The 14,042-nt window shown below is 47.5% G+C and overlaps 1 protein-coding gene across 1 annotated transcript in view; it reads left to right on the top strand.

Moving 5' to 3' along the window:
* The window catches only part of CAPN14 (calpain 14), a 41,835-nt gene extending 29,385 nt beyond the window's left edge, over positions 1-12,450 (top strand). Inside the window, exons 14-22 of the mRNA XM_078057437.1 lie at positions 671-707; positions 1,201-1,257; positions 2,759-2,816; positions 5,452-5,516; positions 6,814-6,882; positions 7,515-7,593; positions 8,195-8,311; positions 8,646-8,701; positions 11,037-12,450. Coding sequence (XP_077913563.1) covers positions 671-707; positions 1,201-1,257; positions 2,759-2,816; positions 5,452-5,516; positions 6,814-6,882; positions 7,515-7,593; positions 8,195-8,311; positions 8,646-8,701; positions 11,037-11,063 — 565 coding nt within the window. The 3' untranslated portion in view covers positions 11,064-12,450. The remainder of the gene's footprint in view (positions 1-670; positions 708-1,200; positions 1,258-2,758; positions 2,817-5,451; positions 5,517-6,813; positions 6,883-7,514; positions 7,594-8,194; positions 8,312-8,645; positions 8,702-11,036) is intronic.
* Positions 12,451-14,042: the final 1,592 nt, after the last annotated feature.

Below are 14,042 nucleotides of genomic sequence, written 5' to 3'. Positions count from 1 at the left end.
AGGACAGGGACGTATGAGCAGTGATTTATGCTATGTCCGGTGCAAGCATTTATCTACACAGGGTGTTAGCAGAACATCAAGGAGGAGCATCTGAGCCAACCTCCCATGGTCCTGGGGGAAGCAGGGGTGGCTTTGGGGAGGTGTTAATTTCTAGGAGCTGCATGGGGATTGTGCACATGAGGGGAGGCTCTCATCAATGAGCAGGCTCAGATCCATAAGTGTGTGCAAGTGAATCAATAGACATACATCCCAGCCCAACTTCTTCTGCTGCTTATGATTGTTTTGACACGACAGCCCTTCAGTGCTTAGAACCCAGTTCTCTTTCTTTTTTATTTCATGGTTTGGCCCTATGTAGTCTGACTTGGCCTCGAGCCTCACTGCCTGTCCGTGCTGATAGTATATATGAGTAGGAGTCGTTTGGTGTAGGTGGGGACAGTGAAAGGCATGCCGGGCGTGGAGATGAGCAACAGCCCGGGGGCATGTGGGGAGCAGGGTGTGGGGCCACGTGGCTGGACTGTCCACTCCAAGGAGAAGTGGGGGGAAAGGCGTGAGAGCGGGGCGAGCCCACATGGCAAATCAGCTAAAGGACTTGGAAGATGTGTTCCCAGGAGAGGGGGAATATTGGCCAAAATGCTCTCAGGAAGTAATTCTGCCTTTTGTTTTCCCTCAGTGAAATCGGCTGCAGCGTCAGTGCTGTCTTCTCTAAGGTGCGTAGGCCGGTGGCATTCCACACGCTGGGACCCGTCCAAAGGACGGTGGGCTTCTCCCCTCACGTTCATGTGTTGGGGGAAGAAGTCTGCAGATCCTGAGGACCCTACTCTATGGCACCCATACTGTGTTTTCTTTTGTGCCCTAAGAGTCCCTAGTTCTGCTGTTTTTACACCAGGAGAACTGCCTTTCTGGTCAGGTCCTTGTCATGGAGGGCCCAGAGTGCCCGGCACATGAGTTATACATCGACTTGCTTCTGCTTCTTTCTACCTGGTGTTTCTTTTACCCATTTCACTGTTTGCTACTTCTCCAAAGCCAGTGAGAATTGGAGAAACAAAAGATGTGTGAATGCTGTCGTAGAAAACTTAAGATGGTGCTCAAGGTGCAACTTATAGATTTCTGGGGCTTGGGAGTCAGGAGACATTAGTGTGTGCCTGAGCATCCATTCATCCAGATGAATGATGAGGTCTTTCCATGTGTCTGTTCCTCTAGGAAATAGTGGACCAAAATGAAGGGCAGGATGAATTCTTCACTAAACTCTTTGAGAAGGTAAGTTGGCCAGGGGTGGTGGCGAGCAGAGGGCAAAGCGGGGGACAAAGTGGAGCATAGAATTCCATGGAGGATGTGTTTGCAGCTGCCTGACCCTGGTACAAAGTGTGATGTAAGGCTCCTGTTCCCCAAACTGCCACTTTATATTCAAGTCCTCAGGTTTTTAGACAAGTAAGTGGAAGTGGATTGTCTCCAGAAGGCTCCTGTAAAATGCATATCTGTTCTTGGAAGTGACTTTGATTAGTTGTAGGAGAAACAGCTTTAATCTTTGATCCCTGAGAAAATGGAATATAGAGTTTAGAGTGTTGGCAGTGGGTGCAGAGCATGGTAATGACAAGCCCCAGGGGCCTGGGGGAGCCCAAGGAGGAGGACCGCTTGGGTGGTCACCTAGAGAAGGGATAGGGCTGGGAAGAGGGCATTAGGGAAGAGGAGGGCCTGGGGCTGCATACCTGGTCCCCTTGTGGCCTTTCCTTAAGCTGACCCAGATCAGGAGGCCAGTGGTGTGAGGTAGGGCTCTGGAGGCCACTCTGTCCCTAAGCTGCAGGACACTAGATCTGTTGAGGAATAAGACACAAATACACTAGAAATCTGGCATCTAACAGCTTAGTGATGTCATTAAAACTACAAGGGATGAGCTCCTTGTGTTGGCAACTCTCTGGATTTAATTCACAATGTGCCTGCCCCCCAAGTCTTCTCTCATATTCACCCCTGCCATTTTGCCTAATGTAGCCAGAGAGGATAGTCAGAATCTTACCTGTGTTGTTCATAAATGTTTTCCTCCATACCAGGGGTTTCCAAACAGTTTCTGTTGCAGTCCTTTTATCAAATGGAATCTCACTGAGAACCCCAATATATATAAAACAGATAAAAATGATATATTATGAATATGTATCTGTTTTATAAGCTCACATTGATGATACTTACATTTCATTTATATTTTTTAAGGTTAAATTTTTTTTTAAAAGATTTTATTTATTTGAGAGAGAGTAAGCACAAGCAGGGGGAGCAGCAGAGGGAGAGGGAGAAGCCGGCTCCCTGCTGAGCAGGGAGCCTGATACGGGGCTCAATCCCAGGACCCCAGGATCACGACCTGAGCCGAAGGCAGGCGCTTAACCAACTGAGCCCCCCAGGCGCCCCTTTAAAGTTAAATGTTAATGTAAAGGGTTGCTTCTGATAAACTCTAAAATTAAAACTTGGAGCCTTGGCTGAAGATCGCTTATTAAGAATAAAATTCAAACCAAATTGTTTGCTGAACTCCTGAAGCATCTTGATGAAACTCAGTTTGACAAACACCATTATTAGACTGATTCTTATGAGTCCTGTCCTGCTGGGGTTCCCTGGACTTGACACCCGGGCTCACTTACTCTGCCCAGAAGTGGCGTATGTTCCGTGCTGAGCAGGTGTGGGGGTGATTTCCCAGCTCTCTTCTCCCGCAGCCCCTCTGCATCTAATGAACCTTTGGTAATGATAATTTTCTCCTGCTACTCTGCTCCCACTTCAGTATCCAGAAATAAATGCAGTGCAGCTGCAGAAGATCCTGAACCACATGACCTGGTCAAGTGAGTGTTTCAGAGTCATCCTGTAGGACTCAAGGGGCACGGCTCTTCTAAACTCTGGGTCTACTCTCTTTCCCCTGTGGGACACATGAATTCCTGCACAAGGGTCCCCTAAGCAGCGGTGTCTTACACCAGGGTGGGTCATATAGTAGTAAAGAAATTTATACAGCTTGGAAAATAGATTTTTTGTTTTTTGTTTTTGGGGTTTTTGTTTGTTTTGTTTTGTTTTTGCTTTGCTTTGCTTTGCTTAGTTTGGGTGTGTAGAGATACATGGCTGTGAAAATAAAGATTTCTGATGTTTTGCTAGTTTGGGAAGAATATCTGAGTATTTCTTTCTTGGCATATAAATTCCATGTGGAAGAACTGTACCCAGCCTGGCATATAAATATTGTATTTATATATAATGTAAGTGTTGACTAGCCCTCCCAGGGAGCTTTCTAATGAACTCGTATTTAAGTTGACCAACCTTCAAAAATTTGAAGGAGGGGAGCACATCCCCTCAGAGGGCTGCAAATGGCCAGTGTGGATGCCCTCATATGAAGCTTGAGATAAATTATTACGAAAGTTTAAAGTCCATGGAAAATTTTTTATATGTATATTTCAAGTGGAAGGAACATGATTTCTCCAGGGAGGAGAATGAATTTCAAAACAAAGAAAGTAAACCAAACAATTAACAGGTATTTGCCACCTAACATATGTGATTGATTCTCCTTTATATGAAGCCAAGACTTCAAACCCAAACAAATTATAGTCTAGGGTGTTGTATAACTCAGGGCTTGAAATAATTTCCAGATGGTTCCTCAAAGCCAAATTCAGGTATTATAAAAGAGCCAGAAGGAGAGATTCTAGAAATTATAGAATATAAGAATCCCCCCCACCGACACACACACCCTGGAAAATAAATTCTAGGGAAATTATCTAGAAGAGAAAGTTCGAGCACATTTATAATTTTTTAAATGTTTTGATCACAAGTATGCAAAGTGGTTTTCCAAAGAATGTGTGGACAAATTGCTTTCATTTAGTCCTATGAGAGAATTTTTGGATTGACAGATCAGAGAACTACTGTGGTTTTGGGCAAAATACTTGGTAAAGTATCTGATGGTAAATGATGACATGTGGGTTGGGAAGTAGCAATATGAGATGTATTCACAAGTCTGATTACCATTCCCAAGAGTTATATAAATGTGAAACCAGAGGGATAAATCTATGTCATAGATGAGAGTCTGTAAGTATAGATGAGAGTCCCTGGTTTCTACCCTTGGTCCCCTTCACTTCCTCAGGTTTTATCAATGACTCAGAAGAGGACATGGGAGGTGGGCTTATCAGATTTGCAGATGGCACAAAGCTGGAAGGAACCATTAATATAATAGATAGCCGAATTGAAATTCACAATGCTCCTAACAAGCTTTACCCAAACCAAAAAATGAAACAGAGTCAGGATGATAATTAAAAACTGTCACTTCATTATTTTTTAAAAATTGATTGCCTAAGTTCCTGGCAGACAAGATCTCAGTTTTGTGGCAGTTTATGTGAAAGATATCTGGTTAATATAGTTGACCTGGAGCTTAACACGGGCTCACAGTTTCAAGTTGCTGCTAAATAAGCTAATCTAAATTCAGGCTATATTTAATGAAAATGTTTAGATTTGTATTTTTGAAACTGCATTCCAAGGAGTATTAGATGCTATGAAGTTTTAGGAAATGTTCCATGAAATAAAAGGGATTAGACTCTGTGGTCAATTGTGCTCAGGGAATTCTGCATTAAACAAAAACAAAATTTCGATGCTGGCTTCTCAGTACCATTATATGCTAAGATGCATGGTGAATGGATAAAAGGGTCTATAAATACAAAATATTTCAAATATAGTTGAACTCAAAACCCTTTCTCTGCAGAACATCATCACTGGAACATAATTCGGGAAATACAGCTTGAAAATTTGGGAAGTCATAGTCCCCTTGTACTCTGCTTCATTAAACTGCAGCTCAAGGAGTGCATTCCGGTCTTGGTACCACATTTAGAGAGAAGATGGCAAAGCATAGGGTCTAGAAGAAGGCAGAGAGAGTTTAGAAGCCACGTTTAGTATGGAGAGGAGACGTTGAAGAGCAGACATATGCCTGTCTATGCCTTTCTGGAGGCAGAACTTGGACCAGGGATTGAATTTTGCAGGAGGTTCCTTTGGAAGTAACATAAATTTCTCCTGACTGGAGCTATGCATCCATGTGAAAAAGCAAACACCCATAACCGAGAGACCATCCACTGAACATCTGAGGAAAGGATCCCCCAGTTTAGGTAGAACTCGGACAGATTGATCTCTCAGCTCTCTTTCGGATTTGGGAGTCCGTGACTCGGTGCCTATGTCCTAGGTACCTGGGGCTACGTTCACCTGCCTATGGTGGAAGCAAAGCCAGGCTGTAACCGGCTCGTCTCCGCAGGGCTTTATGGTGCTCTTTGGGTGTAGGAACCACCACTGAGCCTTCTCTCTGTCTGCTGCCCTCTTGTCCTTACTCCCCGCTACCCCCCATAAATGATGGTCATTGAAACCTACAGGTGGCCTAGACAGCTCAGCCTCTTCCCATTCAGAAAAGGGCTGTGCCGTCCTAGGGCCACCCCCATGCACACTCTTTCTGTCCCTCTGCAGGTCTGGGGAGCACCCAGCCTCTCTTCAGCCTGGACGCCTGTCAGGGGATCCTGGCCCTGCTGGACGTATCTTTCCAGGTTTGCAGCAGGACGCATGCTGCTGCTGGGGGAGAGCCTTGCGCTGGGCCATGCTGCCTGGGTCTGAATCCCAACCCAAGCGCTTCGTAGTCGTGTGATCTCAGACAAGTCACGTAGCCTCCTTGTGCCTTCAGGCCCTCGTGTGCAGCATGGAGATGCTATTAAAAGCTACTCTGTCGTATCAGTGGGAGAATGCACAGAGCGGTGACTATTAGCTATGAATAATAAGACTCTTATTTGCCGACAGTGAGGATGAGGCGGCTGCAGGGGGTGGTGGTTAGGAGCAATCCTCCGGGTAACAAGAAGCTGTTCCAGGAGCCTCAGGCTCCCGACTTTTGCAATTGGTGACCAGGCAGTGGCTGCTCCCATTTACAGAGCAGGAGATCAGAGGTCGGTAAGCTCAGTGGCATGCCACAGACTCTGCTTTCCTGGCTCTCAGCCCTGTGATGTTTCTAGCAAACCCTCTGCCTTTCTAAGTGGACAACTTAATCACAGTTTAATTATCCACAGTACAGAGGGGCACGTAGAATGGAGAGTGTGGGGTGGGGGTTGCAAATATAAAAGCTGTCTTTGGAGAAACGTTGCAGAAGACAGTGTGCGGCGGTGGGCAGGTGTGCTGGCATCGGAGGAGGTCCCAACCTTACCACCGGCTGCATGAACTTCAGCAGGAGCATCCTCTCTGAGCCCCCATTTTATCATCCATTACAGGGGGAGAGTGAATACCTACCTCACCTAGGAGGTGAAAATGAAGTGATGTAGGACAAGCGTATAACTCGGGCTCAAAGAGAGGTGTGTGTGGTGGTATGTTGACCTCGTCTCCCTGATACAGAGGTGTTTGGACATGATACGATCTACGAGGCCAGTCATTAAGCTTTTAACTTTTTATAAAATGACTAAATATAAGAGCCACCCTGTGACAGACTCCTTCCAGAAGTTGGTTTTAACAATAATGGGGAGAAAAAGTTACTGTTTTTTATTTAAATCACATCAAATTGGCTGTGTCAAAATACCCTTTCTCACTGAATGTTAGCTGTTGTCATCACCAACATCCCCTCCATCATCAATCTTCTCCCAGTGCGGCTGTGTTTCTGGCTCCTTCTGTCCCTTCCTAGCAAGGGCGAGGGAGCCCTGGGCTGGACTGACCAGCCAGCAGAGGCCAAGCAGGGCTATCAGACAGGGAGCAGGGCTGTCCACAAATTACAGCCTGTTGTGCGGAGGGCCAGTTGCTGCTCCCAGAGGTGTGAATGCAACTCCCCTAGAGGCTTTGACCTTAACCCTCTATCAGCTTAATGCATCCGGTACCGTGAGCATCCAGGAGTTCAGAGACCTGTGGAAGCAGCTGACGCTCTATCAGGTAAGAACAAGTCTTAACCACACCTCCTTGCAGGGGTGGGGGGCAGAGATGGCAGTTCTGCGAAACTGTGTAAGGCACCATGCCTCTTTCAGCCCCGTGTTCCCCACTGTTCACCCAGCTGCTCTACCCTCCCTTCAGTGCGCCCGCCTTCCCTCTCTCCCAAACCCAGCCTGTTGCAACGGTCTCCTGGATTTTTAAAGTGCATGTCTGATGATGTCGCTTCTTACTGAAAGCTTTTAAAGACTCCCCATGGTCGTCAGATAAGATCTGAACTCTTTAGCGTGGCAATTAAAGTCCTGCATCAGTTGGCTTCTTTCTATTTTTCCAGTTCTTACTCACCACTATCCCCCTTGTCTCCTGAGTCCAAAAGCTGGCAGCCCTTCAAGGTTTGGAGAATGTGCCTAAGTCAAGTACCTTTGGCTATACCCAGGCTGTCTATCCACATGACAAAAAACCACTCCATATCTCAGAAGCCCGGAGCCTCTGCCTGTTCTTGTCCTGGCAGCAGGCCCTGCTGGCGGGGTCTCACGCTGGCGAGGGTCCACTGCTCATGGACGCTGGGGCACGGAGGGGCTCTCAGGCAGTGCTTGGACATGCCGGGTTCCTGAGCCTTTGGTGTGGGTTCTTCACAGGAGGTTTTCCACAAGCACGACAGTAACCAGTCGGGATACCTGAACAGGACTCAGCTGCGGGCCGCCATGAGGGACGCAGGTAGGCACGGGCTAGACAGGGGCTGCTGGCCACACCCTCGCCAGGCTGGGAGGCCAGGGGGTGCGTCACTTCTGAAGTAATTCTAATGTGCGGAGCTGCTCCCAGAGGCCCGAAGATGTGGATCTGCAAATCACGGAAACATTTATTATCACTCTCACTGTGGTCACAGCCGACATTATTGAGGGCTGGGGCATCCATGCTCTCGTTTAATCACCCACGCCGAGTGATAATCCCCACTTTACAGAGAAGTTACAGCTCAGAGAAGTTAGGTAACTTGTCTGGAGCCTGAATCCAGGGCTACCAGGCCCCAAAGTGGATGTTCTTGACCACTCTTGGGCAGACTGCCTCCTGCCTTGAAGGCCAGGATCCCAGTCGATAAAAAGATCCTCATGCTGGTGGCCTAAGGGGCAAGAATGGGGAGTCGAGTTGGAGATAAAGTTAATGGACTAAATAATTAAACAACTCATACTGAACCCCATAAAAGAAGACCCCGTGTTATCAGGATTCAGGTCCTGCAAGGGGAGGGAGCTGAAGGGGCCTCAGGTGGCGGGGAGGGGGCATGAGGTCCCCAGCACCCACGGCCGGAGTCTGTTCCATGCAGGAATCGTGCTCAGTGATGATGTCTGCCTGCTGATGCTTATCCGGTACGGCGGCCCCAACCTCCAGATAGACTTCGTCAGCTTCGTCCACTTGATGCTGCGTGCGGAGAATATGGAGGGTGAGCTGGTGGGAAGGAGGCAGGGCCAGAGTTCCCTCCGCACTCCTTGTGGATTGCCCACCTGTCCCCAGTTCAAGCAGGCGGGAGGACAGCAGCCGGCCAGGAGCTATGGGGCACGCTGGCAATGTGCCCGAGAAACCTGGCTGCATCGCTCCAAGCTCATGTACACCCCGCCTGTCCCAGGGGCAAAGGCCTGAGGCAGCTTGCTTACCCTTGTAAAGTGTGGCCACCTGGGGCTGAAACCAGGTTGCCAGGCGCGGGGACGGAGGGGAGGAACCGGTCGTAATGTTTCCAGCACACGTTAGCTGTGTTCCTTTCTGCTGCATTTTTACAGATGCCTTCCAGAACTTAACCCAAGATGGCAAAGGGATATACCTCCAGAAGCCAGAGGTAAGCCTTTGTCCATGGGGTGGACTCATATCATCTTAGGCAGAGGGGGCCATGGCAGGTCCAGGCTCTTGTGAAGGAGCAGGGTTCTGGGGCCTTCGTTCTACTGAGTTGGGGATGTAGCCCTGCATTCACTGCACTCATCCGTTCATTCGTCCACTCTTTACTGAGCACTCAGTCTGTGCTGGGTGCAGAGGCAGGGACCTAGACCCTGAATCAGTGGACCCAATGACGGTGACCACAATAATGCCATGGAACAAATCCACCCAACTTCAGCTGTGACAACAATACTCACTGAGTTCCCCAGTTACATGTTTGGGAGTGAGTGTGTCTCTGCTGGCTGGCTTGTGATTGGTGGGTGAACTGGGAGCTTTGCTGGGGTACCTTCATTGAGGAAGCTCTGGCTAGGCTGGTCTCATTGTCTCCGGACAATGGCAGAAGTACAGGGGAGCGAGCTTACACATGCAGGGCCTCCCAGATCAGGCACTTTGTGCTCTGCCACTCATTCTGTTGTCTGAAGCAAGTCGCATGGCCAAGCCCACTTCCAACACTTGGGGAAATAGGCACCTCGAAGTCACTTGCAGAGGGCATGGACACAGATTGGGTGAAGACCCAGGCCAGCAATGAACTCCAGCACAGACAGTAATAGGGGACCTGGTCTGAATAGGGCGTTTCACAGAGGCATTTCTGGAGGAGGTGACATCAAAGTTGAAACCTTGATGATCAGAAGGAGCCAAGGAGGCAGAGTGGAGAGTAGGAAAGGCTCAGGCTAGAGGGAACAGTGTGTGCGGTCCTGGCTAGAGTAGAGAGAATGACAAAACTGGCTCAAGGTGAGTCTGAAAAGATCAGGGTCAGATCTTTCTCAGGAGCTGGCCTAGCCTTTCCCCTATGGCCTGGGATTCTGAGCTTGTGTGGGTAGCCTCTTCTTGAACCTCATATAGTGGTTTACACGTAATAGGAGCTTGACAAATGTTTGTTGAGTGAATGAGATGATATGCTGATAAGACAAATCTGTGCCTGACACTGATGGTCTTTCCCGATGATTCAGACCCCGTGGATTTACTGAGCACCTACTATATGTCAGATGTGGCACTAGGTAGGGTTTGCTGCAAAGACATTGGAGTCTGGAATTAAATTATCTGTTCTTTCTTTGTAAAAATACATCCTCTGTTTGGGCTGCTTAAAAAGGGTCTAGTAAAAGCTGAGGTTTCTTCATTGACCTCAAATGTCCATTTTATGTAATATCTTTCCAAGATATTGGGATCCTCAGTATGTGTCTTGCCTCAATCACAGTCATATTTGAATGTGAAGACAGGATTCACCTGGAGGGAAAAAGGTTAGAATCTTCTGAGCCCATTTCCATCTCAAATCCCCAAGCTCACGTGCTGATCCCAAGCAGTCCCTCCATAGTGCAGTCTCAGAGCTGGGAGAGCAGGACAACATGAACGTGCAGTTGAAACAGGGCAGCCCACAGCCCGAGCAGGCTGCAGCACTGCAGTGTGCCATCATGGGACGAGAACTGGACTGAGACCCGAGTTGAACCCGCAGCACTGCTTGTAACTAGCTGTGGGACCCTAGGCGACTCAACTTCAGTATATCTGGGCCTCAGCTTCCCCACATGTGAAATGAGTGAGCTGGTGTCTCTAAGACCCTCTTCAGCTCTGACCATCTCTGGCTCCATGAGAAGGAGATCCTCAGGGCCATCCAAGGAAGTCTATAGGGAGCAGCAGCCAACTTGTTGGAATTTCGCGCTGGTTTTCTCTGATGCCATTGGTTTAACTCCATCATTGTCATCTTCATCACCAACATCAGCAGCAGCAACATTCTGATGTAATTGGCCTGAGGAGTGGTTTCTCCAGAGGTCCCCTCTATTCGAGTCAGAGGGTCTGTTCATCACACCCACATAAAGCTGTCAGACAAATGGGCCCATAAATGTAAACACGTAGAATATGCTCTAATGGATTTCTGCTACCCAGTTGGTCCACACACCTGCACACTGATGTCATGAGAATGCCAAATTGAATTCATGGCAGAAAATTGCATTGATTGTTGAATACAGAATCAGCCAGTATCTTGGGTGTCATCATTCACTGGCACCATGAGAAGTCAAGGTTGATTATATTTCAGGTTGATTTATACTTACTACCAGATGGTGTGGTCCCTCTGGCTAAACCATCCATTACTGTCCTGTCTCCATGGCTTCCCAGGAACGAGGGGGAGAAGGTCCCAAGTCCTGTGTCAGGCTCCAGGGTCTAGTGACCGAAAAATGAATCACCCCTTAGCTGAATGTCAGAGGTCTGCCTGAACTGACCGTAATTTGCTTCCCCATTATGTCCAGTGGCTGATGATGACTCTGTACTCCTGAGAAGGCTGGGGCCCTGTCTGCCTTCACCGAGGATGCTGCATATGGCTCAAAGGTAGTCTTCAGCTGAGACCAATCCACACTCAACTCATTTACCGTTCTGCAGGACCATGTCTCCAGTCATCATCTTCTCAGCTGGGAAGTTTTCTTCTCTGCAGATCTCCCCTTCAGATAGGCAGTGTGCAAAAAGGGAAAGGAATTAGCAGAGACTGCCTTGGACTTGTAAAGACCAACTGTCATTCTCAGGGCACAACCTTTTCACAAGCAGAGATGTTACCTGATGTGACCTAAGCAATCTGACTCCAGAATTGGTGTCTCAACCTTTAACAATACTGCCTCCATGGCTGTCCAACTTAAATGACCTTAGTCGAATGTTATCCCATTCGGGGTAAGAGTCTAGGTTTTAAGATCTGAAGAGGGACTAGTATGTCCTTAAACAACTGCATCAGCTTCTAGAAATTGGTGGATTCAGGCTAAATTTCAACTGTGTGGAGGTGGGGTGGGGCTATATTGAGCTTTCAAGAACACAGAAAATGAGAGGATTGGCAGAGTCCAGGTGGGTTGGGCTGGCTCTGGCATTTGAGGTCACTGGATGGTCTTCTGCTACAGTATCTCCAGATGGTTGAATTTGGGGCCGGAACCAGTGGATTTAAAACACCTGAATTCTCCAAGAGCTTCCTGCATATAATAGGTGCCAATCTGTTTACTTGACCTATGGACTATCAGATCCATTTCAAATCAGTCCCCAAAGCCTCTGTGTGCCAACTTTAAAGAAGAACAACCAATCCATGCTATATCATAGAGGTAAGCAGTAGATGATTGGTATCTCTGATTTTTTGAACTACCATGCTGCCTCAGTTTCACAGCATCCCTCTCAACCCAGAACCTGGAGGAAAACCAGGAGAAAGACCATCTCCCAAAGTCCATACATTTTATTCACAGGTTAGCAACTCAGAGCCATTTGTTAAAATTCTATTTATTTTTGATTTCCAAACTGTTCTAATAGACATGACTGTCTGGTTTCCAAACCCATAAAAGACTAAAGGAGGAAGCTGAATGATGGGATAAAAGGGTGTCCATTGGCAGAACAAAAGGAAACTTGACAGTCCGATAAATGGGCACTGAAGAAGGAGCGAACATTTTCTAAGCATGGCTTAAGGAAGTAGAAAAGTATTTTACTTAGAAAAAACTTTATTGATTCCAAATGATGAAATGTAAAATGGTTTTCCATAAAGTTCCAGGCACATAAGGTATTACTGTTTTTATAAATGATGATTATGTGTTATAGGCAAGATTTTTATGTCTATTTATTTGTCAGTATCTCTGTCTTTAGATTCTGCCATTGTAAATATTTGTTTTAATTAAACAGCTATTGCTTTGGTCCCACGAAGGCAATTTGGAAGATTTTTGGGGGTGGGAAGGTAATACCATCATCCGGTTCATGACCCTTGGACTACAGTGTAATAGTTTTGGTTGGTGCCGATGACATTTATATCGAAGTTAATTAAGTCTGATAGAACCTCCCTTCTAGCTTCTCAATGGTCTGAACTGCCCTCCTATGTCACTCATGTGTTACCCTCACTCGCCTGAGTCTATCACTGTGGTAACTCAGATGCCCCACGCCATGCTGACCTCCTCCTCCATTCCTTCCAATGCCCCCCAAAGCTGAGTCCTGGAGACCAGAGGCAGAGCTGTTTTCCCACCCAAATATCCCTTCCCCATCCTCCGTCACTCCAGGGAATGTGAGGCAAGTAAAGATCTGGGACAGGATGGACCGCACAAGGGTCAGAGTGAGGTCAGGCTGAAGGTCTGAGAGGTGGACATCTGCATTTCCTGGAAGTTAAAAGCCAAAAGTTGGATCCTGACCAAGACAAGCAGGAAGTGTGCAAACCCAGTGAAGGATTAGCAAGGAATCGGTCCTCAGGTGCCAAAATAGGTGAGGTCAGGGAGTCCGGGAGGTTGGGTTGTCCACCCATCCAGCGTAAGCACGCTGAGCATGCCAGGCTGAGCACACCAGGCTGAACACTGGCGCAGGCTTTTAAAATCTCAGGAAAAAAAGAAAAAAGACCCTAACTGGTGAAAAGAAAAGGACGGTTGCAAGAGAGGACTAAAATACCTGCCCTTTCTTTACCCCTCTTTTTTCTCTTTTCCTTCTCTCATGTTTTGTACAAAAACTCAGCCACCAAAGAGAACCTTCTAGATTCCAGTTGGAGCCTGGGGCAGGGCGGTCAGCAGCTGACTGTAAATAGCACTTCTTCCCTGCCACCGTCCCGCTGGGTTAGAGAAATGATTTTAGCCTCTGGGATTCTCAATCTGATGTTTCCCCAATGAAATATCTGCATTTATATTTATAACGGGAAAAAAGGAGGAGATGAGTTTCCTGGGTCCTGGGTAGGTCAAAGTGGGCCAGCTGTGCTGGGCTTAGTTGTGGAGCAGGCTGTGTGCCCGGTTCTCAGGGAGCTTTGGAAAGATGGCCATCTGGGGTCGCTGGCCCCAGGTCCTGAGTCCCATCTCTTTTCCAGTGCCCTGAGGACCCAGGGGTACAAAATCCAACAGCAACGAAAGTGAGGAGACGCTGGGAAGGAACATTCTAGCTGGATGACATTGGGCCTCAGTTTACTCACTTGTAAAATGGAGCCCAAAACGTCTACATCACTGGGTCATTATGACAATAAATAATGCCAGCATACTGTAGGCACTCGATAAATAAAGCATGTCCTTTTTCCCTTAGGCAGTGAAAGTATTTTTGACAACCATCACAATTTATTTTCATTTTTGTTTCTAAGAACATCGTCCCTCATAGTGACGGCTCTTTGTAAGTACCCAGGATTTCATGGTCCATTTCTACTTTCCTCTTCCTCCACGTCCCCTCTCTGAACACTTCACACCATGTCTTTGAGGTGTGGCCCCAGGAGGACTGCCCCAGTCTCCGGTGTCAGGGACTCAGCTCCGGGGACCTCTGAGAAAGTGGCCGTCTGGCTA

Source organism: Halichoerus grypus, chromosome 10 (genome assembly GCF_964656455.1).
Source record: "Halichoerus grypus chromosome 10, mHalGry1.hap1.1, whole genome shotgun sequence".
Lineage (NCBI taxonomy): Eukaryota > Metazoa > Chordata > Mammalia > Carnivora > Phocidae > Halichoerus > Halichoerus grypus.
This window is presented reverse-complemented; position numbering and strand designations above follow the sequence as displayed.